At 34.9% G+C, this 26,155-nt stretch overlaps 1 protein-coding gene and 1 long non-coding RNA gene across 3 annotated transcripts in view; one reads left to right on the plus strand and one right to left on the minus strand.

Moving 5' to 3' along the window:
* LOC138711848 (uncharacterized) overlaps positions 1–15,649 on the minus strand; it is a 48,893-nt gene extending 33,244 nt beyond the window's left edge. Inside the window, exons 1-2 of one of the 2 annotated variants that reach the window (XM_069843110.1) lie at positions 15,498–15,649; positions 438–547 (exon numbers count right to left, since the gene is read on the minus strand). In XM_069843110.1, coding sequence (XP_069699211.1) covers positions 438–547; positions 15,498–15,552 — 165 coding nt within the window. In that variant the 5' untranslated portion in view covers positions 15,553–15,649. Of the gene's footprint in view, positions 1–437; positions 548–4,511; positions 4,652–15,497 lie in introns of those variants that run through there. The other variant, XM_069843111.1, reaches the window with a different exon arrangement.
* A 338-nt stretch (positions 15,650–15,987) lies between these two features.
* The window catches only part of LOC138711852 (uncharacterized), a 40,617-nt gene continuing 30,449 nt past the window's right edge, over positions 15,988–26,155 (plus strand). Inside the window, exon 1 of the long non-coding RNA XR_011335499.1 lies at positions 15,988–16,104. This is a non-coding gene — a long non-coding RNA (uncharacterized lncRNA). The remainder of the gene's footprint in view (positions 16,105–26,155) is intronic.

Genomic DNA, 26,155 nt, shown 5'->3' on the forward strand with positions numbered 1-26,155 from the left:
GCAAATTAACGTTCATACTATATTCCCTTAGGCTGAGGAGGACCTGTACCGTGGCCGCCTAGATCACCGGATTTAAATCGAATTTGATTTATGTGTTTGGAGTCATGTAAAAAAACATAATTTACTGTTCTATGGTCAGGAATTGTGGTTTCGGATTAAAGTGTCATTTAGCACACAAAGAATGATGCAGGACTGCACAATAGGATTCGTAGCTCACTACAGCGATAAGAATAAAGTTGCATTCAGATGCATGGATATCATTCTGAACACCTGCTGTAGTTAGAATTGAGTTAGGAATGTCTCCACGTCTGCTCTTACTCGGTGAAGTATCTCAACAGGAAATGTGCATTTTCTCGACAACGGTTAATTGGAGGACCAATACGTATAGAAGCTTTTTTAATCGAAAAGTATACTAAATTAGAAGTAAATGTACTTACAGCTGATGTAACCACTTCAATCATTTGCTGATTTGCAGTGTTAATTCTACCAATCACATAAGCTGATTCTTTAATAATACCCCATATGGTGCCTTCTGCAACGTTGTTAACTGAAAAAAGACAAAATTTAAGATTGCGAAAGAAACAGAAAATTAAAGTTATTCAATATTAAATGTATTGTTGCAAATCAAATACTGACATCACTTCTAAAATATTATTTTTAGTACAAAACTAAGATAAATTGGATTCGTTGCTTGTAATATTTGTTGTTGAGTATGTAGGCATAAATGAAGCTCCGTTGCATCATGGGTGATGTTATTCGGGTGTAATTTTGTTTTATATAACAGTATACTATATATAACAGAAATATGTAATGTGGACTGTCGAAGGCGATTAACGCTAATGCGATAGAAAGAATAATTGTTAATGATCCAGCAGAGAAAAAATGTTATGGAATTAATCAAAATTAAAATAAACTGCAAAACATACAACAAATGAAATATAAACTTCCTCTTATTCTCCACATATGATCCGTATATTTTAATGCCGTATATATTCTGATATGATCTGTCCCGAACTCTTCTCTCCTTCAATATTTCTTCCAGTGCTTCCTACAGTGGGCAGTTTCTTTTCAGCCAACCCTTTTTCTGTTCCAATAAGTTTCAGCATTATATTTTTCTTGACCCACTCTTTCCAACATCGCTTCATTTCTTATTCTGTCTATCCATTTCAGGCGCTCCACCCTTCTCCATATCTATATTTCAAATTCTTCTAGTCGCTTCTTTTGTGTTCGTCGTAATCTCCATGTTTCTGGTCCATAAAATGCCACTCTGCACACAAAGCACTTCAAAAGTCTCTTCCTTAGTTCTTTTTCCAGAGGTTCGGAGAAGAGGGCACTTTATCTATTAAAAGCTTTATTTTCCATTGCTATTCTCTTTTTTTTACTCTATGGTAGCAGTTCATGTTACTGCTTATATTTCACCCCAGTTACATGGGTTATTCAATATTTACTGGCAACATTTGAATTAACAACAAAGAAAATATATTTGGAACAGTTACATTGTTGCAGTGCTCAGAAGTAATCTCCTTCAACATGAAGGACCCGCTACCACACTTTAGGGAGACAACGGATGCCATCCACAGCCTATTGTTGTACTAATCTTCGAACAGATTGCTCTACTGCTGCTATAATTACTTGTCTGTTTCTAAAGCGAAATCCTCTAAGTGGTAATTTCATTTTCGCGAAAAGGTCAAACTCACATGGTCTCATTTCTGGGGTGTATGGAGGATACTCCAGAATTCCCCAGTTCCATCTGCGAAGTAAATTAACCATTGAAGCAGATATGTGAGAGCGAACACCATAATGTATCACAATACGATGAGGATTCGAAAGATTTGGACGTTTACGGCGCCCAGCTGGTCGGTCGTAAATGGTGTTCCAGGAAGTAACTGTAATATGCACCATTCACATGATTTCCCGCAGGAACCGAATGACTGACAAGGACACCGTCAAAATCATAAGCAACAATTAGCATGACTTTAAGTGGATCCTGGATCTTCTCGTTGTAATGATACATCAGGCCATGGTCTCTTTTCGATTTATCCTTACAAAGACTAATAGTGCGACGAACTGTTACTACAATTTTAATAGTGCAGTGACAAGGAAAACTTAGAATACATGTCTGAAGGTGAATTAAATCCGGAAGTAAGCAGACCAATGGACTTATACAAAGTTCAAGTGTCTGGACATTAATTTTAATAAATAATAATACATTTTCGGACAAACAGCGAAACTTCATTATATAATGGGAGTATGGTAATATTTCTATCAATTGTAATAGTTCTAAAAAATCACAGTATTTCCTGTGGTCTATAATTGCACTATTTCATACACCAGTTTTAAAATCTGATTTATTAGCTGTCTTGAAAAATATGTGATCAAGGCATGAATTATACCGATTAGAAGAATGTAAGTATTTCAAAAAAATCATATTCATGCATAATATTAAAATATCGGTTGCCAAAATTGTCTAAATTGAATATCAATATTAAAGAAAAAGTTCACAAACTTCATGACGTTTCGGTAAATTTTAATATTTCATAAAAATCTGCGTAGCCTTTAATATTTTGCACGATTTTACCTCTTCCGTTAATATTTCTTAAGTTTGGTAGTTTCCAGAAGTTATAGGAAGACTATAGAGATGTTTCCTAGGAAACACAAAAAACCCAAGCCACTAACATTTCGGAATTAGCAAGAGCAAATGAAGTCTTCATATTCCTCTTGGGAATTATTGAATTTCTGAAGTAAGTTAATTCTAGGATCCAAAACAAAATAAGTGTTCCTTATCCCACCTTCACATCCAGTGAAAGTCTTTCAGTGTTGCCATTTTTAATATGTACATACGAGTATAAATTAATATTTCAAATGCGTTTCCACACTAGAATAATTTTGAAGTTTATTTAATTGTCCTACGTTTTGGAAATTAATTTGTTTTTAATCGCACAAAATAATATTAACTGACAGAAGATGTATCTGTCGCCAGACAATATATATAAGTTACTTGTATTATAACGAGTGTTGATGCTATCCAAGTAAAGTTTTGTCTTGTTCGTTCTCTTCAGTGTAAAAATTTCAATTATCGTATCTAGTTCTTTCATTCCGGTAGATATGTGATAATCAGAAAACATACCGTTATTAAAAAATGATATACCGTCACTGAAAAAATGCGATCCGTAAAAATTTGTTTATACATTTCTTCACAGCAAAGAGTACTATCTGTTTGCTTCGAAAATCTAAACCACAGCCTTCAGGAACTGTATTCAATGTGTATTTAGACACGTTTATTTGATAAGTGAACCCCTGGAATGCTTACAACGGTAGTATTTCAAGTATATAAGGCTGTGGTCTGTAGCTTGTGGTGGCCATTGTTGCCAATTGAGTGACTGTGTCATTTTTGTCGTTGTTGCACTTTCTGATAATAATTAAGTAAGGCACTTTGTAAGTTTAATATTATTTTAAATGATAAGTCTCAATGGACATTACAAAATAATCAAGTAAATAACTGAAGTAACTTGAAATTATTTTATTAAGAAAAATGTGTTGCGTAAGCTTCAAAGATTCGCGTTACTGACTACGAAAATATGTATTGTATACGTAATGTATGTGTATGTTTTTTGAAAGGGGGTGTGCCTTTTTTAAATCGAGGTATACCAGGGGAAAATCTTGGGGTAGCATACCGCCTCTCGTTTTTACCCCACTTCCCTCACGGCGTAGAGTGTGAATCGTAGTTTAAATTAAAATCTAAAGTCATGTAACCGCTAGTACATCGCAAATATACAGTTGTGTAACACCAAACTCCAGGTTTTAAATTTATAGCTACGCAGAACCTCAAATTAAAACACGTTATTTGGAATTTCTTTATCACACACAATGGCAAAATTTAATTAATTGAAAAGTTTTCTTGTATTTTGAAGTATTTACATAAATTGACTTCGGACATTGACTAGAGAACAGGTTTTATAGTGAATGAAATAATTACAAATTAAGTATAAAAATCAGGCAGTATTTCTTGCCAAGAATTCAAATCTACAATTTACAAATAAAATATCTATTGGTAAAGTGAAAGTAATGCTATGTTCTGGAGATAGAAACAGTAATAAGGCCCAATTACTTTAAAAAGCCAGTTTAATAAGAAAAAGTATATTAAGAAATAAAATCGAAAGACATGATATATGTTTAAGCCCCATTTATTTTAAAAAGCCAGTTTAATAAGAAAAAGTGTATTGAGAAATAAAATCGAAAGGCATGATATATTTTTTATACATGTATGTATGTAGCCTATATATGTATGTATGTATGTATGTATGTATGTATGTATGTATGTATGTATGTATGTATGTATGTATGTATGTATGCATGCATGCATGCATGCATGTATGTATGTATGTATGTATGTATGTATGTATGTATGTATGTATGTATGTATGTATGTATGTATGTATGTAACACTTTCCTACATTTTTCTTCTAAATAAATTTTGGGCAACTCAACAGTTTCTTTTTCTTAATACTTACCAGAGAAGGAAAAGCAAGTAGCAAAAACAATTAGTGTCACGATTTGCTTATTCATTTTTGTTTTCTTCTGCGAAGAAGTTGCCTGAAGATCAGCAAAAACAAGAGTGGTTCAGGCAAGTGATACCTGGGTATTTATAACCGAATTCTACGGAATTCCCTTATTGTAATCACCATTTTAAACTTCTTTCCATTATCATTAACAGATATGTAAGGTTTCATGTCATTTTATTTTCAAAATTAATTAAATATAATGTGTTTAACATTATACGCGAACGCACTTGGAACTGCTATTTTTTTGTCCAAGCAGGAGGTTATCAGATTTTTAAGTTAGGTGTGGGAGGACATTTTTCAGACCCTGAGGTACGTATATGAAATTTACTAATTGTTTAAGAGTTCACTCATATCTACATTTCTGACATGTCAGATTGTACAGAAATATGGGAAAAAATGAGCAAGTGATCAATTAAAGTAATTGATTATAGTAAATATTAAGTACTATATCCAAGCAGTTTGTGGACTTCTGCAAAGACTTCGATATTGGCAAGTGAGTGATGAAAAGCATATCTCTCCTTGCAATCATATACTCCAATTACATCCTAAGCAATCATTTGTACACGTCATAACAGATTGTATTGATTTAATGGCCGAATAATCTGTATTATAATATATACACACTTTTCTCTTCTCCGACCTTTCTACTATCCAGAAATCCTTAATTAAAGATATTACGTCTTTGCTGCATATAATAACATCTACAGCACTCCCCGCACTGCCATTAACAAACGTTAATTCCTCCTTTTTGTCTCTCCCATACTTTCCATTTAGAATCTCAAGGCTAAATGCGTCACAAAATGCAAGTAATAAATAATGTGTCACATTTTGTAGCTTCTGTATACTAGAGAGCATTACTTATATAATGTAGATAGACACGCGACCGTCACGAAGGTCATGCAACACGCGGCAAACCGTCTCGCGTTCGCTCGGCAGTTTTATTAGTACTGAACTTTCCTGAAATGTAAGAGGTGTTGAAAATGATGACCTTCTGCTGCAACACATCTCTGATGTTTTGCGCGAGATGACGGAGACATTTTTATGAGGTGTGTTCCAATCTTTCTCGTATTTCATCCAGTTTTTCCTTAGTAAGTACACAACGTGCTGCTTTTATTCAATACTGACCCAGTTTCTCTAAATGTGTAACGAGGTTGACATGTGGAACAGTAACATTAGAAAATATCCTTGCAAATAATTCTGTCACCTTTCCGTAATCACTCTTTTCCGATAAGTCTCTACCATAAAAATCCTTAGCTCTAATGTAAATTTTAAATTTGTGTGGTTCTATGTGAACGAGCTAATCTAAACACTTCACTAACACAATCAGAAGAATGACATGCAATCTAATGTCAACACAGTAATTCTAACAGATTTACTGAAAAATATTGTTAAACGTTCGAGAGATTTTTTGCCGCGTGTAGCTAGGTCATCGTGCCGGTCGACCTATATTATGTAAACGAACGCTCTGTAGATGACACCACGCGATTGTACCCTGCTCTACCTAGAATGATGGCAGACAGCACTCAGGCTCCGCTGCGTGTTAAAGGAGCAGTAGTGCTTGTGGGTTTTGAATTCGATTTGTGTTTCGTTCATTTAATAGATAACTATAAGTTGGACATTAATAATTTCGGATAGTGTTCTGTGAGAAAAGATTTTATACGTTAACGTTAGGCAGGCAGGTCTGTGTCGTACTTGAAAATGCCAAATAAAAGTCTCAGTTACACCGAAACACTTCTGCCTGAAGGTAAAACAAAATTCCGAGACCAATAAGAGTAAGGAAGATTTGGAGAATTGTTTTTGAAATAAGTATGCAAACATTTCAGTAGTTCGAGCAAGAGACACGCATCGAACGCTTTGATTGACATGCACATAAGAGAATTCGAACTTAACAGGGTCGAAAAAGAGAAAACAGCGATGAACGTTGTTAGAGAATTAACAAAAAAAGAGAGCGTAGTGCTAGAACTAGACAGGATAGTCGAGAGTTAATACCCATGTCAATATGTATGTAGCAATCCATTAGATATATATATATATATATCGATTATGTTTATTTTAATGATATTGAAATAGGTAAAACGGATAAAATGAAACGCAATAAATGGGGTAAAGGACCAAACAGATTATCTTAAATAATATAAGACAATGAAACACCTTATTCCAAGTGGTGCCGTTTGGTGACAAAGTCTTCTTCCAGCTGAGAGATCAATCATCTGTTCTTACAAATATATTCTGTTTCAGACGCTGTTAGGTCTAACGTAATACCAAGCATAAAAGTAGAATTAAGTGAACAACTCCAGAGTGTATTTCATTGCAATAAAAGTTTGAATCATACTTCTAAACACAACACTGAAAATAATTCATCAGCAAACGACTTACAACTTATAATAAACTGATTAGGCCTATTCACTAATAATAAAAAGCTGTATTTGGAAATATAACAGATTTGAGTCAATGATACTTATTAATAACAAGACGAGCAGGGAAGCTCACGGGTGTGGCTATAAATAAATAAATAAATAAATAATTGAATGAATGAATTAATTTATAAATAAATAAATAAATCAATCAATAACTAAATAAATAAATAAGTAAATAACTAAATAATTAAATGAATTAATAAATAAGTAAATGAATAAATAAGTAAATAAATAAGTAAGTAAATAAATAAATAAGTAAGTAAATAAATAAGTAAGTAGTTAAGTACCGGTAATTTCAATGATGTGAAACTATTCGTATAATGTTAGGACATAAGAAATATTGAAGGTATAATTGAAGATTTCTCAAGGCAAATGTTTCTTTTTATTGCTCTGTCAATAAATATTATTTGAGATTTATAGAGACAAAATGAAATAGTTTTACATGGAGTTATATACAGTATATCAGGAAGAATAAAAGTATGTGCTATTTACGGGATAAAATAAAGAAAATGAATCATGAACAAAACAATATCGAAGTGAATTTCTACAAATTTACTTCATAATCAATAACGGCCTGCAATCGAAGAGTGACTAAGTATTGGCATTTCACAGAAAAAATAACGATATCTGAGATAGCAGATATAATGTAATAATATTTTCGTTTTCTTATCAGTGGAATGTCTGTCTATACTACACAAGCTGCGCAGATAACCAGAGAAAGTAAAATTGTTCATATCGACACGAGTCTCTGGTATCGTCGTACGAATACTTGACAATCCTTATATGCATACTTACATGCACGCACGCACACGCACATAGGGGAAACCCGGGCAAAGCGGATAAGCTAAGAGTAAACAATGCCACAGATTATATTTTGGTGCTCCCGAAATAAAAACTTCATGACTTTGGTTGTGACACATGTTGTCCACATATTTACAAAACAGCATTTCGTTTCTCGTACCTACGGAGAGTGATATGATTTCAGAAAGAAAATATAGTTAATTATTCTCTTTGCCCGGGTACCCGGGCAAAGTGAATATCCCTATAACATTTTCACCTTTCTATTTAATTTCTATTTACTGATAATAAAAATAAATCAACATATAAACACGATGTTAATGAGTGTAATTGTTGTATTGAATATTTCGTCAATCTCTGAAGATGCCGACATCACAGATGTGGTTGATTCTGAGCGAGCATTGACTGTTTTTTCAGCCGCTGAAGAAGGTGGCACGGCAGAATTTGTTAAATCTGAGCCAGCTGTCGTTTCGCTGATTTCTGTCTCAAGTAGGCGATCTGTAAGTTCATCTGGAGCAACCTCTTCATCAACAAACACATTATGGTTGTATGGCCAGATAGCAGAACCACTGATTGGAAGATTTTATTTCTTCAAGTGCTTTCTTCATGGCTTCTTCAGACCATTTGGCTTGATCCGTCTTCCGTTTGAAAAATTAAACCATATGAAAACACATTACGATCTTTTTAAGTAAAACTTAAGATCAGTGTTGCTTATTTATAATTTAATTAGTGTGACTTAATGCCTCCACTATGTAAAATGATCTAACACGCTTTATTACGATAGACAAATACATACAAAAATACAGCTGATACTTATATAGCGGATAAGTTATCCACTTTGCCCTATTCACTTTGCCCGCAGACGCCAATTCGTTTTTCATTAAAGATTATACAAACATAAACGTGAATAATCTTCTTCGTAAGTACGGCATTTTAGAACTAATTGTATCGCCTATATATTACTACCACATAACAAAGATTTTCTGCAGTACTGTATGTTGTACATATGTTTCTCTTACCTTGAAATATTTTAAGAAAACAGTCAATTTTCTTCAAACACACGCTGACTTCTTCTCTTACATACTAGCTAGAATGACGACAAGTCAATTCCAGTAGCAAAATCTGGTTGGGATTCTTCCCCAACATAGCAGAAAGCGCTACCTGTTGGCATTTCTAAGATATAGGCATTAGTCTCTTTGCCCGGGTTATTCGTTTTGCCCGGGTCTCCCCTACATACATACATACATACATACATACATACATACATACATACATACATACAAACATACATACATACATACATACATACATACATACATACATACATACATACATACATACATACATACATACATACATACATACATAATGTTCTGCCAAATGGCATGTATATGACTGCACACCGAAGATTCTTCTATCTTTACTATTCCTTGCCTATCCTTGCGTATTCCTGTTCTATTCTTTGTTTTCCTCTCATTCTCCGCATTTGATCCTTATATCTTAATGTCGTCTATCGTCTGATATCTTCTTGTGCACCGAACTGTACTCCCGTTCACAATGCCTTGCAGTGCATTCTTCAGAAAGCAATTTCTTCTCAGTCTGTGACCCAATTAATTCCTTTTTCTCTTCATAATCATTTCCATTATCATTTTTTTTCACGCAGTCTTTCCAAAACAACTTCAATTCTTATTCTATCTGTCCATTTCACACTTTCCATTCTCCTCCATATCCTAATTTAAAATGCTTTTAGTCGCTTCTCTTCACTTCGTCGTAATGTTCATTTTTCTGCTGGAAACAATGCCACACTTCGCATAAAGAACTTCATTAGTCTCTTTCTGAGTTCGTTTCCAGATGTCCGCACAAAATGGTCCTTTTCCTATTAAAAGCTTCATTTGTCATTGCTTTACTCTTTTTGACTTCCTGACAGCATCTCATATTACTGTTTATAGTACACCCGAAGTATTTGAAGCTGTTCATTCCTCTGCTCGCCCAGTTGGTATTCACACTTTTATCTTCTTTATGATCCCCATATATGTATTAGAGGAAAACTTCTGGAACGATTGAATTAGGAAATCAACAGGAACTGGAATCTTACCCACTATTGAGCGCAACTTCGTATCACGAGTGATCCCAGTAAGCCCTAGCCAACGAATTTTTAATTGCAATCAAATGCTTTAATTCTTTCGATTTCTTGGAAATGTTCGGAGTTTCCTATAACAAGTTAAATGGCAGTGGAGATGAACAGTGTATTGTACGGTAAGTAATATCTAGGTCTCGGATTTCTATGACATTTCATATTTTTGTCCTAATCGCTTTTTTATAAATTTAAATTAATTTAACACATTTCTAGCTTGCCTGAACACGATGATACAAATTTTATCGGTAAAATAAATGCTAATTTTATAATATTTTGGCATTTGTTTCTACTTGACCAAAAGAATGGTATGAAAGCGTATTTTCGATCGTATTACTATAGATTTAACAGTTATCCAATTATTATTCGGAATATGTTATGTGTCAATTACAGGAGGAGACTTTGTTTGATTTTGTTTGATTTTCCTTAACAATTTGGATTTCCTCCTTTTGGAAATATAATATTGTGGTCGGGCGACGTTAGAAGGTAACTGTATTCGCTAGCAGTGAATTTTCTAAACAGAGACAACAAAAGAATGTTAAGACAATAGGTGGATTGTTGCTTGTTGGTCTCACCTTTACCCTCTTCAAATATGTATTGAGTTCACTGCCTGCTTGATCGCATTCTATGGTTCTGTAAACAACTTGCTCGATAAAAGTTATTTTGCAGCTAGGTGGAAGATAGTGCACATTGATATTACTGATAAAAGAATTTATAGCGGTGTGTACTACCTGCCACCTAGCGGCTATTCGCTCATTACCGTTGATTGAGCGGGCAGTATAAGCAGCTATAGGATGCAATCGACAAACAGTAATAAAAGTTTTAATTGTTTCCAACCATAGAATAAGATTGATTGATTAATTGATTAAATGGCAAACTTACTAGTGTTAAATTATATAAGCACGTGTGGCTTACAGCTGTTTCGGTGTATCCTTCACACTATCGTCAGAGCCTACATGATCCCGGCGTCATCTCGACATCGCTGCCTGTTGTAGGGGTGCGTTTGCGTGTTGAAAAGCGTTGAAAAGTAGAGTTGAATAGTGCGTGTGTTCTGAAATTGATCTGTGTATTGGGAATTTGATTAGGGTGTGTTTTAGTGTGTCTGTATATTTCATATTGTTCTAGTGTGTTGAGTTTTTGGTTTCTGGGTTGTATGTGTAGGATTTCCATGTCTGTATTTATGTTATTGTATGTATGGTTAGCATTAGTTATGTGTTCGGCATATGTAGACGTATATGATAAGAATAAGGATAAGTATATAGATAAAGTGCTCCTAGTCTACTGCGCAGTGTATCAAATTGGAAACTTAATTCACGCAACAGCAGACGATTCTGTAGTATTTTTGTACGTGGGTTCTTGCTTGTGATTCATTAATGAAATTTATTCCAAGTAAGATAGAGTATGTTATTATGTATCGATTATAGACATAGTAATGGAAATAAGACGCAAAACAAATTAAATATTGTACAAAAATTACTTAGAATAGTTTTATTATTCACCATTACACCAACATTGCATATTTTTAAATATTAACTCGTTTTATTGGCCATATACAAGTAAAATGAAAGGAGGGGCAAAATATCCAATGTCTTCCTCTGAAGGATCAATTCTTTCCAGCTGTATTGAAATAGTCACTAACTTTTTATTAACTACTATCTGACAACAGCGGGCTTGGAACCATAGAGTTAGTAAAACATAGAGAGAGTGCATAGCTGCGCATTACCAAAGATCGAGAAAAATACTGTTTAATATGTAAATATGTATGAAACGCATGAAATAAATTTAAATACTTTGTCTGCATTGCAGTTTGAGTATGAACGAATGATACAGCCAAATTAGCGATGAATAAGAGACAAAAAATATCAAAATAGTAACCGAATGAGATGTATTTAGGATTATTTATGTTATGATGTATAAATTACACAAACTTGAAATATTAACATGTAGTACTACATTTCAGACCAAAGTTTAAATCTTGGAATTAATTTTACAAGTTATTTGTTAAAATAATACAATGAAATAGAACTCTGCAAAATTAACTAGCTACAAATTATCGAGCGGGAGCCATGATATAAGGTCCCTTGGCAATATTAAAAGTATCTCATTATTTTTACTTGCATCTAAATTGGGTTAATCATGCTTTTTATAACAACTTGAGAACAGCTTTTGAAGGTGATGTGACGGTTACCATATGTGCATTGTAACTGACCCTATTACAGTAAACTTTTAGTGTAGGCCCTAAATCCGGTAGTGATGCCGCGGCGGGAGAGTTGCAACATTTTCGAATTCTGATGGTTCAGGTCATTTTCGGTAGATGGCATCACATTATATTGTTCATTCAGTTAAAGCAACCATTGTGAGTCGATGTGTTGAATATATGCGTTGTTTTACGTGAGTTACAACTGATTTAATGCGGCGTTAAACGTAGCGTTAAAGTTTTTCTTACCTTTCATATAAAGTGCCTGAAGTAGGCCTAGTTCCTATCGCACTTCCCGTAAAGTTATACTGAATGAGAGGTTTCTAACATTACTCATAACTTCACCTGATGCTACCACCTTGCACAAAATTCAATATGGTAAATGGGGGGGAAGGGAGGAGTGCGGCATCTCTATATAAAAATGGTGTAGGGTAAACATTGGTAATTTCGTGATAATTTCATGAAAACTAATTTAAAATGCAAATGTGTAATTATATCCTTATTTCGATTTTTTCATCTAAAAGACGATAACTTGCTGTAAAAATTTGGAGACATAAAAGATTGGATACGTTCTTGAATATGTGCCAAAAACCACTTTTACGACTTAAGCTGAAAGGTTGGTTATTTCGTAATAACCTTGGTAATTTCGTGATATTGCATTGATAATTTCGTGAGAGGTAGAAGAATTGTGGAAAAATTAATTAAAGTCAAATTAAATTCTCATTTATTGTTACAAGACTTCAAACATAGTAATTCCGCCTAATATTCATAGCAAGAAAACAGAAATACATATCAACACATAACAAGAATGAAATCAAAGTAAAAATTGAAATTGAAAAGGGATCTTCTTTGCCCTGAAAGGGTGAACACTTTTATTACGGACTTTACTATAGCCTATATTACTAGGGTAACTCTAAAAGTAATGCATAACGTTTGTTTAAATATTATATTTTTATCCTACAGCTTTGCTATTTTCACAGAATGTAGATGCATCCTTAAGGAACAAAATGCCACTTTTCCACATAAGCCCCATCCCTTTCAACTGCCTTACTTAACCTAAGTACGATGGCCTGTAGACCAGCACGGTAAAAGTCTGGACCAACACGTCTGAGCCACTCTTTAGCAGCGTGCACAAAGGAGTCATCTTCTAACCTCGTTCCGCGAAGGGATCCTTCAGTTTACCAAAGAGATGGTAATCGCACGGTGCCAGTTCAGGACTGTAAGGCGGATGTTTCAGTGTTGTCTATCCGAATTTTCTGTTCTGGTCTGTGGTCTTGTGACTGACATATGTCTGTGCGTTGTCGTGCAATAGCAGATCATCCAGCTTCTCCCGAGTCGTCGAACACGACTCAGTCTAACTTGAAGTTTCTTGAGAGTTCTACATAACTTACCCGTCAGAATTAATGGTGGTTCCGTGTGGCATGATGTCCACAAGCAAGAGTCCTTCTGAATCGAAAAACACAGTAGCCATAACGTTTCCTGCCGAAGGTGTACTTTTGAATTTCTATTTCTTTGTGAATTTGCATGATGCCACTCCATTGTCTGCCTCTGTCTCCGGTCCAAAATGTTGGAGCCAAGTTCCATCTTCTGTCACAATTCTTGCAAGTCATCTAGCACTTATCATTGACACTTAGCATGATAACAAATCAAACAGAAGCTACACTGAACCCATTGCGTCTCTGCTTTCTTTTTTGTTATCACATCTTATCTTCAGATTTCTAAAATTCGCATTGTAATACAATTTTTAAAATAGTATAAAATGTAACGCTTAATGCTCAACAAAATTTCGCCTCAAACAGCTAAGATTTCTATCAGTAAACCTAAGCCTATATGGCGAATACAGATGTATCTAAAATTCCAAAAACATTTCCTAAAATTTCATGAAGATACAATAAATCTTTGTACCAAATATCATTTGCTTACCTTTTGTAATAAGCCTGTAATGTAATTACAAACATCCACAAAATTTGTACGCCTGAGAAGTCGACGCAAAATTGCTCTCTTCAAACATAAAAGCTCACTGAAGCATCTACAATAGTCACACAAAGCTTAGCTGTATGTTTCTGGAAACTGGACAACATATGCAATCCCTTGGCGGAAATTTGGATCTCGTAACACCTTTGGTTAGTTCACAAAAGACCAAAGAATTAGTATCACGAAATAACCACTGCCACGAAATTACCAATGTTTACCCTATATACATTTAAAAAAAGTAGAAAAATTTATCTACCTTGAAGGTTATTCAATAAATCTCTTTATAATTTTTAGTAGGTTATTTTACGACGCTTTATCAACATCTTCGGTTATTTAGCGTCTGAATAAGATGAAGGTGATAATGCAGGCGAAATGAGTCCGGGGTCCAGCACCGAAAGTTACCCAGCATTTGCCCATATTGGATTGAGGGAAAACCCCGGAGAAAACCTCAAACCAGTTAACTTGCCCCGATCAGGAATCGAACCCGGGCCACGTGGTTTCACGGTCAGACGCGTTGACCATTACTCCACAAGTGTGAACTCTTTATTATTTTATCTGGCTGGAAAGTCGACAAGTATTTTTATAAATGGCGATAATTTCTTTTTGCAGATTTGAGTAGGTTACAACAAAAATATGTACTCAATTGGGAAAGAAAGTCGAATCTTAACAGGGGTCAGTAAAGTAAGGAGAAACAGTCGCCCGAAAGCTCAAATAAACAAAAGACTGACCGTGAAAGTTTAACAAGTGATTGAGTGCTGGGAAAGTACGTACTTGCTCACAATAAAGAATGATTATTGGATCGAGTATAGTTTCATGTGCCTTTCTCTCCATACGAAAACAAAAATAATATGACATGTGTCGATTCTAGTATGAAAAAAAAAAACGAGAGTTAAACGACGCCAATATGAAGTCAATCTTTTCAATTCTAATAAACTAAGTAGTCAACATCCAAAATATAAATAGGTACTTTGAGAACACCTACCTGTAGCCTACGTAATTAATGAATAGGAATATTTTCAATAAATTAGACGTGTTACATTAATTTCATTTACAAGTGTTTTTATATTTAATTCACAACGCGGCGTCTTACCCTGAACAGACTCTATCGACATACCCGGGAGAGACGACTCGGTTCGAGCTTTTTAAATTGTTCTTATATCTACGAAGGTTTAATTTCTACACTTTTTCTGCTTATATGGTACGAAAACTCTATAGTGAATATATTGCTTCAGAATGTTTAGCCGTTTTGAGCCTTTTCGGGTCTCAAAATGTGTGGCATCACTATCGGATTTACCCAATGTGAAATTTTCTCTACGTGATGTACGTTTACGTATGAGAGTGTGAATATTTTTGCTTGTAACTCAATTTCAACTCATTTTCTGACAAAAATATATTCTACTTTTCTTAATACTTACCAGAGAAAGAAAAGCAAGTAGCAAAGACAATTAGTGCCACGATTTGCTTATTCATTTTTGTTTTCTTCTGTGTAACAGCTCCCTGGAGAACAGCAAAAAGGAAGTGGTTCTGGCAAGTGATATCTGTGTATTTATAACCACATTTTACGAAGTTCCCTTACTGTAATGACCATTTTAAACTTGTTTTCATTAACATTAACGTATATGTACAGTTTTATGTCATTTTATTTTGAAAATGAATGACATATAATGCATTTTACCTTATACACGAATGCACTTGGAACTGCGAATTGATTTGTCCAAGCGGGGGGTTATAAGATTTTTAACTTAAATGTGGAAGGACAACATTCTTCAGGCCCAGCGGTATATATGACAACATTTTTCAGGCCCAGCGGTATATGACAACATTTTTCAGGGCTGGCGGTATACAATTGTTTCAGATATCACCCATATCTAGTTTTCTGACATGTCAGATTGTAGAGAAACATGGGGAAAAAGAATGAGCAAGTGATCAATTGAAGTAATTGATTGGATATCGTCTCACCCATACAGTACACCATATTTACTAACAGTTTCTGGGCTTCTGCAAAGACTTCAACATTGACAAGTGAGTGATGAAGGGCATTTCTTTCCTTGCAAACAAATAATCACCGTTCTGCATGGATTTTGTTGTTTTGAAATAAATGCGCGTTTCTGATTCACAATTTCACCTGATTGCAAAAATGAAATCCGTTTTCGAGTACCACGTCAGAATTTTTTGCAATTCAAAATTGTTGTTTTCAATATTTTTCGTAATATAGTAGCCTAATATTACAGTGTGCTTGTCGTTTGTTAAAAAGGCACGACAGCTAATAATTTAAACTTCATCTCTTACAATGTATATTGTACATAATATATTTTATTATGTTTGTATTTGATATTTATTAGAATCTACTGACTGTATCCGCCCTTAGGGGATGTAAAAAATTGTGCCCTTCCCCTAAAAATGAACCGAGGTTAAGACATCCTTTATTTATTCTTGGAGATTTTTATCTGTCTGCACCCAACGTTATCTATAAACAGGAAGTTGAAATATTTAGTGTCTCAGGTCATAAAAAATTATGAAGGAAATATTTACTCTTAGAGATTGCTATTAAAACTAACAATGAATTAGAGAAATGACATAGGGTCCCTATATATGTGTGTGTGTGTGTGTGTGTGTGTGTGTGTACAGTAGCGTGCAAATTAATCAGAACAATGTAATTACTTATGCAAAAACACTCAAACGGGATAAAAAAAAGGATCTAAGACATACCTCAGTAATCTATGTGGCCTCCCTTGTTCCTAATAACAGCTCTGAGACGATTTGGCATGGATTCCACTAATTTCCCACAAATATTCTTCATTTCTTCATCGCGAAACCATACACCAATGAGGGCAGAAATCATCTTCTCCTTTGTGGAACAATCCATTTTTTGCATTCTTCTTTTGCAAATTGACCACAAGTTCTCAATGGGCTTGATGTCGGGTGAGTTGCCTGGCCAGGGGAGCACCTCAATATTCTTCTTGTTGAAGAATTCTGTAGTTTTTGAGACGTATGGCATGGTGCCAGGTCTTGTTGGAACACACCTCTGCCATCCGGAAATGATTTTTACAGCTGGGGTACGATTCTGGTTTCCAATAAGTGAATATATTTGTCAGAATTCATCATTCCCTTGATAGGTATTAATGCTCCATGCCCTTCATGTGTAAAACAACCTCAAAACATTATTTTAGGGGGGGGGGTATTTGGGTGCTTGTTGGAGATGAGCTGCTGTTACTTCTTCGGATCCTTTCCGTACGTAAGAAACACGGTGGCCGTGGACCTCGAAATGAGACTCATCGGAAAAAAGTACATTCTTCCAGTCATTCACTGTCGAGTGTTGATGTATGTAATTTTGCCCACATTAAGCGTTTTTTGCACATAACAGGGGTTATCAGTTGCTTCTTAATGGGCTTACGAGCCCTTCGTCCAGCTTCCAAAAGCCTACGCCGCACTGTTGTGACGTGAATATTCGCCCCAGTGGTAGCCATTAACTCGCGGGTTAAGTCTACAGCAGTTAAGTCTAGGATTTAATTTACTTTTCCTGACAATTAAACGAACATCTGCAGGTGAAGTCTTCCTTTTCCGGCCACAGTTTCCTTTTTTCTTGGGTGTGATGGATCCAGTCTCCCTGTATCGTTTTATGATCGAATTAACAGTAGCCAAAGCGATGTAACATTCTGCAGCAATTTGCCTCTGTGTCATAGAAGAATGCTCTGCTAATGTTATAATTTTAGACCGTTTTCGTGGAGTTGTATCCATTTGTGAAGACGACAGAATGTACACAGGATTGCAGTATTAAGTCTTCAACAGAACTAAAATGCTTGTAAGTACAAAACGACAGGGAAAATGTCACATGTTATAAAAAAATAATGACAGACCTTCAACAATGGAATTACACGTACTACAGATGTCAATTAAAGCTGTATGAGCAGCTGTGAGGCCAACAATGACAGAAAATGTAAAAATATGTCGTGTTCGGATTAATTTGCACGCTACTGTATATATATATATATATATATATATATATATATATATATTTTTTTTATTTATCTATTTATTTATGGAAGTGCAATCCAGCTTATGAGGCTACAAATTTCCTTACTGAGATAATAAACCAATCCCCTTTTAAAAGTTGTTTTAAAATTAGAGGTTCAGTTTTGTGTTGTTGGTTGTCGTGTAAAAGTGAAGTGTGTGAGTTCTCATTTTTATGCGAGAGTACAACATAATAGTGTTGTTTCATAAAAAATGTCGAAACGTGGTTATATAAATGATCCAAATTTGTTTTGCTATAAATGTGGGTCATATAAGTTAGTAAAACAGAGACAGACTATAACAGCTTTTGTAAAGAATATTTACTTTCAATATTTTGGCATTAAGTTAGGAGACCAGGACAAATCTTGGTGCCCCCATAAAGCATGTCTTAGTTGTGTTGAAGAGTTGAGGAGTTGGAAAAAGGAAGTCACTGCCCTTTGGCATCCCTATGATTTGGAGGGAACCTACAAACCATGGAGACAATTGTTATTTTTGTACAGTTAAGGTAGCTGGATATACTGCTAAAAACAAGAAAGATATTCTATATCCTAACATTCCCTCTGCCATTCGGCCCATACCTCATGGTCCTGATATTCCCGTTACGCTACCCCCTGAATCAGATACACTGCCATCTGGATCCAGAAGCACTGGAACTGAATCTCCAGTGGATCATACTTACGAACCAGACAATACTGGTGATGATAGATGTTTTAATCAAAGTGAGCTTAATGATTTAGTGAGGGATTTAAATTTGCCTAAAGAGTCAGCAGAACTATTAGGTTCTAGGTTAAAAGAAAAGGAAGTATTGGCTGAAGGTGCATATTTTTCATGGTACAGGCATCGTGAGAAGGAACTTATCCCTTTTTTTGGGTGAAGAAGAAAATTTAGTGTATTTCCAAGACATTCTTGCCGTTTTAAAATTTAATAACATAAACTATAATTCCAAAGTGTGGAGGTTCTTCATAGATTCTTCTCAGAAAAGTCTTAAAGGTGTTTTGCTTCATAATGGAAACATTTCAGACTATTGCTGGATGTTAAAAAGGAACTGCTCTGAACAACATGCGAGGAGGTCAAGGAGGATAAAATTTGAAGTGCAATATTGAGGTAAGGTTATGAAAGTGCTTATAATTATTAATTAATATTAATTAATGATTAATTAGTGACAAATAGCAAATTGTGGCCTAGTTTTTCTCACAAAATTCTTGTTGAAAATAATTTTTATGACGTTTCACAAAGCAATAATTTCATTTCTAGTTATTCATGAATTGTTTGAAAACCTGACGTGATGGGGAAAAATGGAGATTATTTTCGAATTCTGCACAAAAAATCCGTTTAGAATCGCCTATCAGATTGAAAACAACAGAAAATAAGTTCTGAAATGCAGAACGGTGTAATCCATTTACATTCTACGGAATCATTTGTACACATCCCAACAGATTATATAGACGTGATGGCTGAATAATCTCTATTATTAATCTTTTTGCATTTTGTATGGTTTCTTTGTATAGGTTACTTTGTTTGCAAAGTCAGCTCCCTATTGAGGGAAGTAAAATAAGTAAACAAATGCAAAGCGAGAAAACTAGGTGCAATAACAGTGTAATTCTAAAAAATTCCTTTTGAAAGAAATTACTTAGAAAACTTAAAATTGTTAGTAACAAAATCTTTATATTTGACAATATGCTATGCAAAAATTTTAAACTTTTTTTCTGTCGTTTGGATGAAAGTATATGATTTTAACTGACTAAGATGTTTTGAATTCATTCTTACAATCCGAAAATTTGTATCACGTACCACTTCCATTCCACAAATAGTTTTTTGCTTACGTCAGTTTCTTTCACTGACAAAGTAAAAAATGTAAAATAATTTCTAGATCCAAAAATTAAAATGACTTTCTTCATGATTTGTGCTTTTAGATAGCCTTGCTTTTAGATAGCCTGAGATATCTCTGATATTGACCAGCAATTTTCACCAAACATACTTTCATTCCATCTTCCAGTGAAGCGCTTTTTCAAAATAAATATTACTTCGTGAACCATTTTCTGTGATAGCACTAAGTTTTCTGAGAAATAAATCCAGGTGACTAGAAAATGTAGCTTGAGGAACATATTGCACCCCTTAACGTGAAAGCAGTGTAATATTTCACTTACAATAACTTCAAAATCTCCAGATTTCCAAAATAATTTATGGATATAGATTTAAATATATGCCAGGATATTTTCTCCGCTATCAATAGCTCATTTTCGACATCTTCAATTTGCAACATTATTTTATATGTGGATTGATTTTTTTTTACCTTGCAGATTTAATTTAAGTGAATTTTTATGGAAGGCAGAGTAACTATCTCATGCTCCCATGTTTAAACTGCTACCAGTGCACTTCATTAGAACCAGGTACCCAGCTTCGAAGCCGTTAGCCCTGTGAACTTACAATATATTTATTTTCCCCTATTATCATAGTACAGGGTTGTTATGTAAGAAATTAGCAAGTTCTTTGTGATAATTTTGAGAGTTTTGTAGAAAATGTGTTTATTGAATAATGATTGTGCCGTATTCGCTGGATGTTGACTCTTCTGGAATCGCTTTTATAGTACTCTTTTCGCTCTTGTTTTCCCAATATAATACAAATACCTTTACTATTTACATTTTCTCGTGACACACCGGCGAATCACCGATTGAATATGGCTGATTAATTCCAACAAAATTCTAATGAATCGAATAAAATTTATATGTAATATATATAGATTCAAGAACGTAATACTTCCCATTTTTGTAATTAAAATTAATTGGTGACTTTAATGAGAATGAAAAAATTCGAAGTTAACAAATGGTAATGGATTAAAAGAGGAAATTGGTTACCAGAACTTCAAAAGTAATTATTTAAGTAAGACTTTTAATTGGAATCAAAATAGTTGATCTGGAAGGAAAGTATCGTCGTGGGTTAAAGCAAAATATAGCTCTCAATATTTGAAAATGTAAGTAATCAGTTTGCTGAGGAGTAAATGAATAAGTTATTAGACGTCAAAATGAATCTGCCAATAGTAGGAGAGAAAACCGTGGCATGTTACTTGGCTTTGATTGAACCTCGGACATTTAATTATTTTCAGAACGATATTAAATTTTCCGCACATAGTAGTGAATTTATTTTGTTGATACATGTTGCAATTACCTGTCCCGGAATAAAATACATAATCCAGATGGATGTTTACAATAACTTAAATCACTCACATTTCTCTCAGCAAAGATATTATTTATCATAACATGAAATACAAAGAGGCAGTACTGAGATACGAAAAAGCAAATTTAGAGATTTTTCACAAAAATAAATAAGGGGTGTCATAGCATAGTCAGCAATCTCCATGAAAGCAATTTTCGAGGAAAAAAAAAAAAAAAAAAAAAAAAAAAAAAAAAAAAAAAAAAAAAAAAAAAAAAAACTATTTCGGTATATTACAATCGTTATATGGTTACAACAAGTTTGCAACAAATTAAAGTCTCTTGAATTTAAATCTAAGATAATACTTTTCTAGAATACATGGTTATGTTGATATTTAGATATATGAATTGGAGTTTCCTTTCTTTGCAACAAACAGTTGAAGATTGTTGACTTTTCTGTGGTAGATTTTGGAGTTTCCTGGTTTTGTTTTTAATATACAGTAAGAACTCCCTGACTTTACAGTAGTTACAAATAGAAATTTAATAAATTCAAATATTGTATTCACATATGTATTTAATTTAATTAAAGAAATTAACATTCACAAAAATCTATTAATCCCACAGCAAACATTGTTCAAGAGAACAGATTTGAGAAAAAATATAAGACAACAAAATTATGTGTATATTATTTTTCAATAAACATAATAATACAGTATTAAATTCAATCCAAATAGCCAAGATAGCAATTATCTCACAGAAACTCAATTATTATACAATGAACTCAAGTATTTCTGAAAATAAATATCATGCCAAGAAGACTTTTCAAATAAAATACATCATTGGCAAATGTGATGGTAGATTGATTACAGTTGTTTTTTGGAAAGTACTAAAGTAAATTTATGCTTTTGAAAAACTAGAGAGTTAACAAATTGAGACATCTTATAACCTAAAACACCCAGCGTGGTAGAAGAAATCTTAATAATCTGTCTTAATTCTTTTCCCAATGAACGTTTCCATTTATAGAGATTTGATACCTTATTCCTGGAATTCGTTGCTGACACTTCAATTGGAGTTTGTTCCATAATTATTAATTATTTAAATAAACAAAGAAGAAATAGACTCAGCAATGTACTAATAATGTCACATGATATCAATCTGGCTTCCTATTCGCTGAAGTCCACGTCAGTGGAGTAACGGTCAGCGCGTCTGGCCGCGAAACCAGGTGGCCCGGATTCGAATCCCGGTCAGAACAAGTTACCTGGTTGAGGTTTTTTCCGGGGTTTTCCCTCAATCCAAAACGAGCAAATGCTGGGTAACTTTCGGTGCTGTACCCCGGACTCACTTCACCGGCATTATCACGTTCATTTCATTCAGACGCTAAATAACTTAGAAGTTGATACAGCGTCGTAAAATAACCCAATAAAAATATTCGCTGAACTGGATATTGTTGTCATTGCTGTAAATTGTAAGGAGGAGATTGTTGTATTTGCAGAGGACACTAATTTTTAGTTAGCTCTTTAGATAGGATCCTGCTGGTTCTACTGCAAACGGTTCGTCTTACGGAAAGATATGCTTATTGAGAACACTCTGCAACAAAAAAGGAAAAAAATTACAAAATGGATATTACTGACTTTACTATGACACTCCTCAAATATTTCCATCATTATTGATAATTGGGATCCCAGCATGTTAAGTCTCTCCGTCTGCGTATAGTGATTTTTGTTTATTAATTACCGCATTATATTTTTTTCACCTGCAGTACTTCAAAATCAAATTACATTGCTAAACATTTTTGCAGCACTACGGGGTTTTTATAACTGCTATAGATAAGTGATCATTTTAAAATAAGTACTAGTGAACCCGTGCTGTTCCGGAGCCTTCCTTTGCATAGGCTAATATGAAATGTGCTGTTTTCCTGCCCTTTGGTTCTATTTCAACTTCCAAGTCTTTTGAGACTTTGATCGAGATAATGCGACATAGAATGGCCCATGACTGAATATAGGTTCTGGTAAATTGTTTACGTCATGTAATATCTGGCTTTGAGCTTTACTGATCGTTTTATAAAAAGTCAAACGTATTGAAAATTACCTTCCTTTGAACTAAAATGGCAAAGAAGAATCTAATTGCGTTACGTCAATGCGAGAAAGTAATATTCTTGGCCAATATTTAAGCCAGTATTAATTCCCATATCTTCCGCGATTGCACATCTGTGGATACAGTGTTAATGCGTTGGGCTTCCATCCAGGTGGCCTGGGTTCGATCCTCGGCCAGGTCGTGATGGAATTTGTGCTGGAAAAATCAGTCGTTGCAGAGGGTTTTCCTCAGGGAACTCCCGTTTCCCTCTATCAATCCACCAACACTTTCCATCTCCACTTTTATTTCCTCTATCATCTGTAATAGTAAAAATAGGTTTGGGGGTGAAGTCTTAGGGGTAGTACTCTTATTAGACGTTACCTGGTTGTATCAGGTGCTGAAACAGGACGATCCACCTGTTAGCATCGAATTCACTAATGTCACTTAGTCACCTGTCGGACTTCAACAGTCACCGCAATAATCTAGTCAACAGTGAAAATATAACTGCGATGAAATAAAAGTCTGTGTACTATATTGACCACGCTGATAACGAAAGCTACAATCAAAAACTCGAATTAGCTGTTGTTTCCAAGTTAAAGGGGGGTGCATTAATTATATTTAATTATAATTATATTTTATTAGTATTCATTGTCAATTCCTTCCCATTTAGGCTTCGAAGTCCCGCTGAAGGTAGACAGAGTGATGAAGTTTCAGGAAATAATAGCTTTGTATATTTTGTCGTTACTTTTAGCCCGGGCTCGTAGCAACAAAGGGAAAGGGAAGAGGAAGGGAGGAGCGGAGCATGTTTCATTAAGCGTTGTTTCAGTCTGTTACAAAATGTGTTCTGGTCGTGTGCTAGTGGGTGTGATCGGTCTAAATCCTGTGATTCAATATGCCTCGCAAATGCGTGAACAGTGCTGATAATTTTTGCTACATTTGCGGACAGGTAACATTGAAATCGTAAAGGGGACCAAAAACGCCATATATTAGGAAGGCGTACAGATTGTACTTTGGCTGTGAAATCAGGGACAAGAACAAGCCCTGGGCTCCTCATGTATGTTGTATATTTGTGTCTCGAGTTTTCATTCGTGGTTGAATCGTAAAAGATCTTCCATGGGCTTTGCTATACCCATCATCTGGCGTGAACCATTAAGCCATGTGAATGAGTGTTAGTTTTGTATGACAACTCCATTAACACATGGTATTTCCAAGAAGAAAATGTCTTCCTTGATATATCCTAACATACCGTAGGTCATGTGACCGGTCCCTCACGGAGACGGACTGCCTGTTCCTGTTCCACTTGATTGTGATGATAGTGTTTAGGGCGGCAGTGAAACTAGTGCTGCACCATCACCTTCACAACAGGTTCTTCGAAAGAAGCTGATTTTGTGTGTAACGATGAGTGTACAGAGATTCACAAAATAACACAATGTGAACTTAATGACCTAGTGCGAGATCTTGAATTGCCGATACGTAAAGCTGAACTGTTGGCGTCCAGACTAGAACAGTGGAGTTGTCTTGATAAGACGGTAAATGTGACTGCGTTCCGTAACCGCCATATGCCATTCCTTCCATTTTTCGAATGTGAAAAGAACCTTGTATTTTGTAGTGATGTACAGGGACTAATGGCAGCTATGGCCATTGACTATAAAAGTGATGAATGGAGGTTGTTCATCGACCCCTCCAAAGTAAGTCTCAAGTGTGTGCTGCTGTATAATGGCAACGTGTGACCATCAATTCCAATTGGGTATGCACCTTACATAAATGAAACTTATGTTAACATGAAACAATTGCTATTATGATTGAACTATGACAAGTTTAAATGGCAGATTTCCGGGGATTTGAAAGTCATAGCCATATTACTTGGGCTACAACACGGCTAAACCAAATTCTGTTGCTTCCTGTGCCTCTGGGATAGCCGCGCCAAAGTACTTCATTATAAAAAGAAAGATTGGCCTAAGTGTCAATTACTTGAACCAGAATCTCACAATGTTATGCACGAGCAACTGGTTGATTCCAAGAACATAATTCTCCCTACTCTTCATATAAAATTGGGCCTAATGAAGAACTTCGTTAAGGCCATGGACAAAACTGGGGAAGGGAAGGATTTCTCTATTTTCTCGAGAAATTTCCACGTCTTAGTGAGCCGAAAATAAAAGAGGTGATTTTCGTGGGTCCCCAGATACGCAAATTGTACAAAGATGAGCATTTCAACACCATCCTGACAGTTGATGAAAAGTTAGCTTGGGATAAATTTGTTCAAGTGTCAACAAACTTTCTAGGAAATAAGAGGGCAGAAAACTATAAGGATCTTGTGGCAAATCTTCTGCACTGCTACAGTAGACTGGAGTACAGCATGTCCTTAAAGATACATTTCTTACATTCCCACTTGACTACTTCCCTGACAACTGTGGTGCTGTAAGCAACGAGCACGAGGAACGCTTCCACCAGCAAATTTCGGACGTGGAAATGAGATACCAGGGAAAGTGGAGTGCATCAATGTTAGCCGATTCCTGCTGGACACTAATCAGGAAATCATCAGCAGAAAACTACAAACGCCAGGCAAAGCGGTTGCGCCTTCAGTGATCTTCCCCCGAAGGATAACACCAAGTTAAATACATGCAATAAGCTTATATAGACAATAACGTATAGTTATCATAACTTCAAAACGAGAGCAAATCTTGCATTTTCACCATCATTTTCGTTATCAGCACACCCGAAAACACAAAGATTAGCTGTTTTCATTCCAGTTACCCAAAAAAGTAAAATTTTGTTGGCTAATGTAATAATAATAATAATAATAATAATAATAATAATGTTTTATTTAACCTGGCAGATTT

Source organism: Periplaneta americana, chromosome 13 (genome assembly GCF_040183065.1).
Source record: "Periplaneta americana isolate PAMFEO1 chromosome 13, P.americana_PAMFEO1_priV1, whole genome shotgun sequence".
In the NCBI taxonomy this organism is placed as follows: domain Eukaryota; kingdom Metazoa; phylum Arthropoda; class Insecta; order Blattodea; family Blattidae; genus Periplaneta; species Periplaneta americana.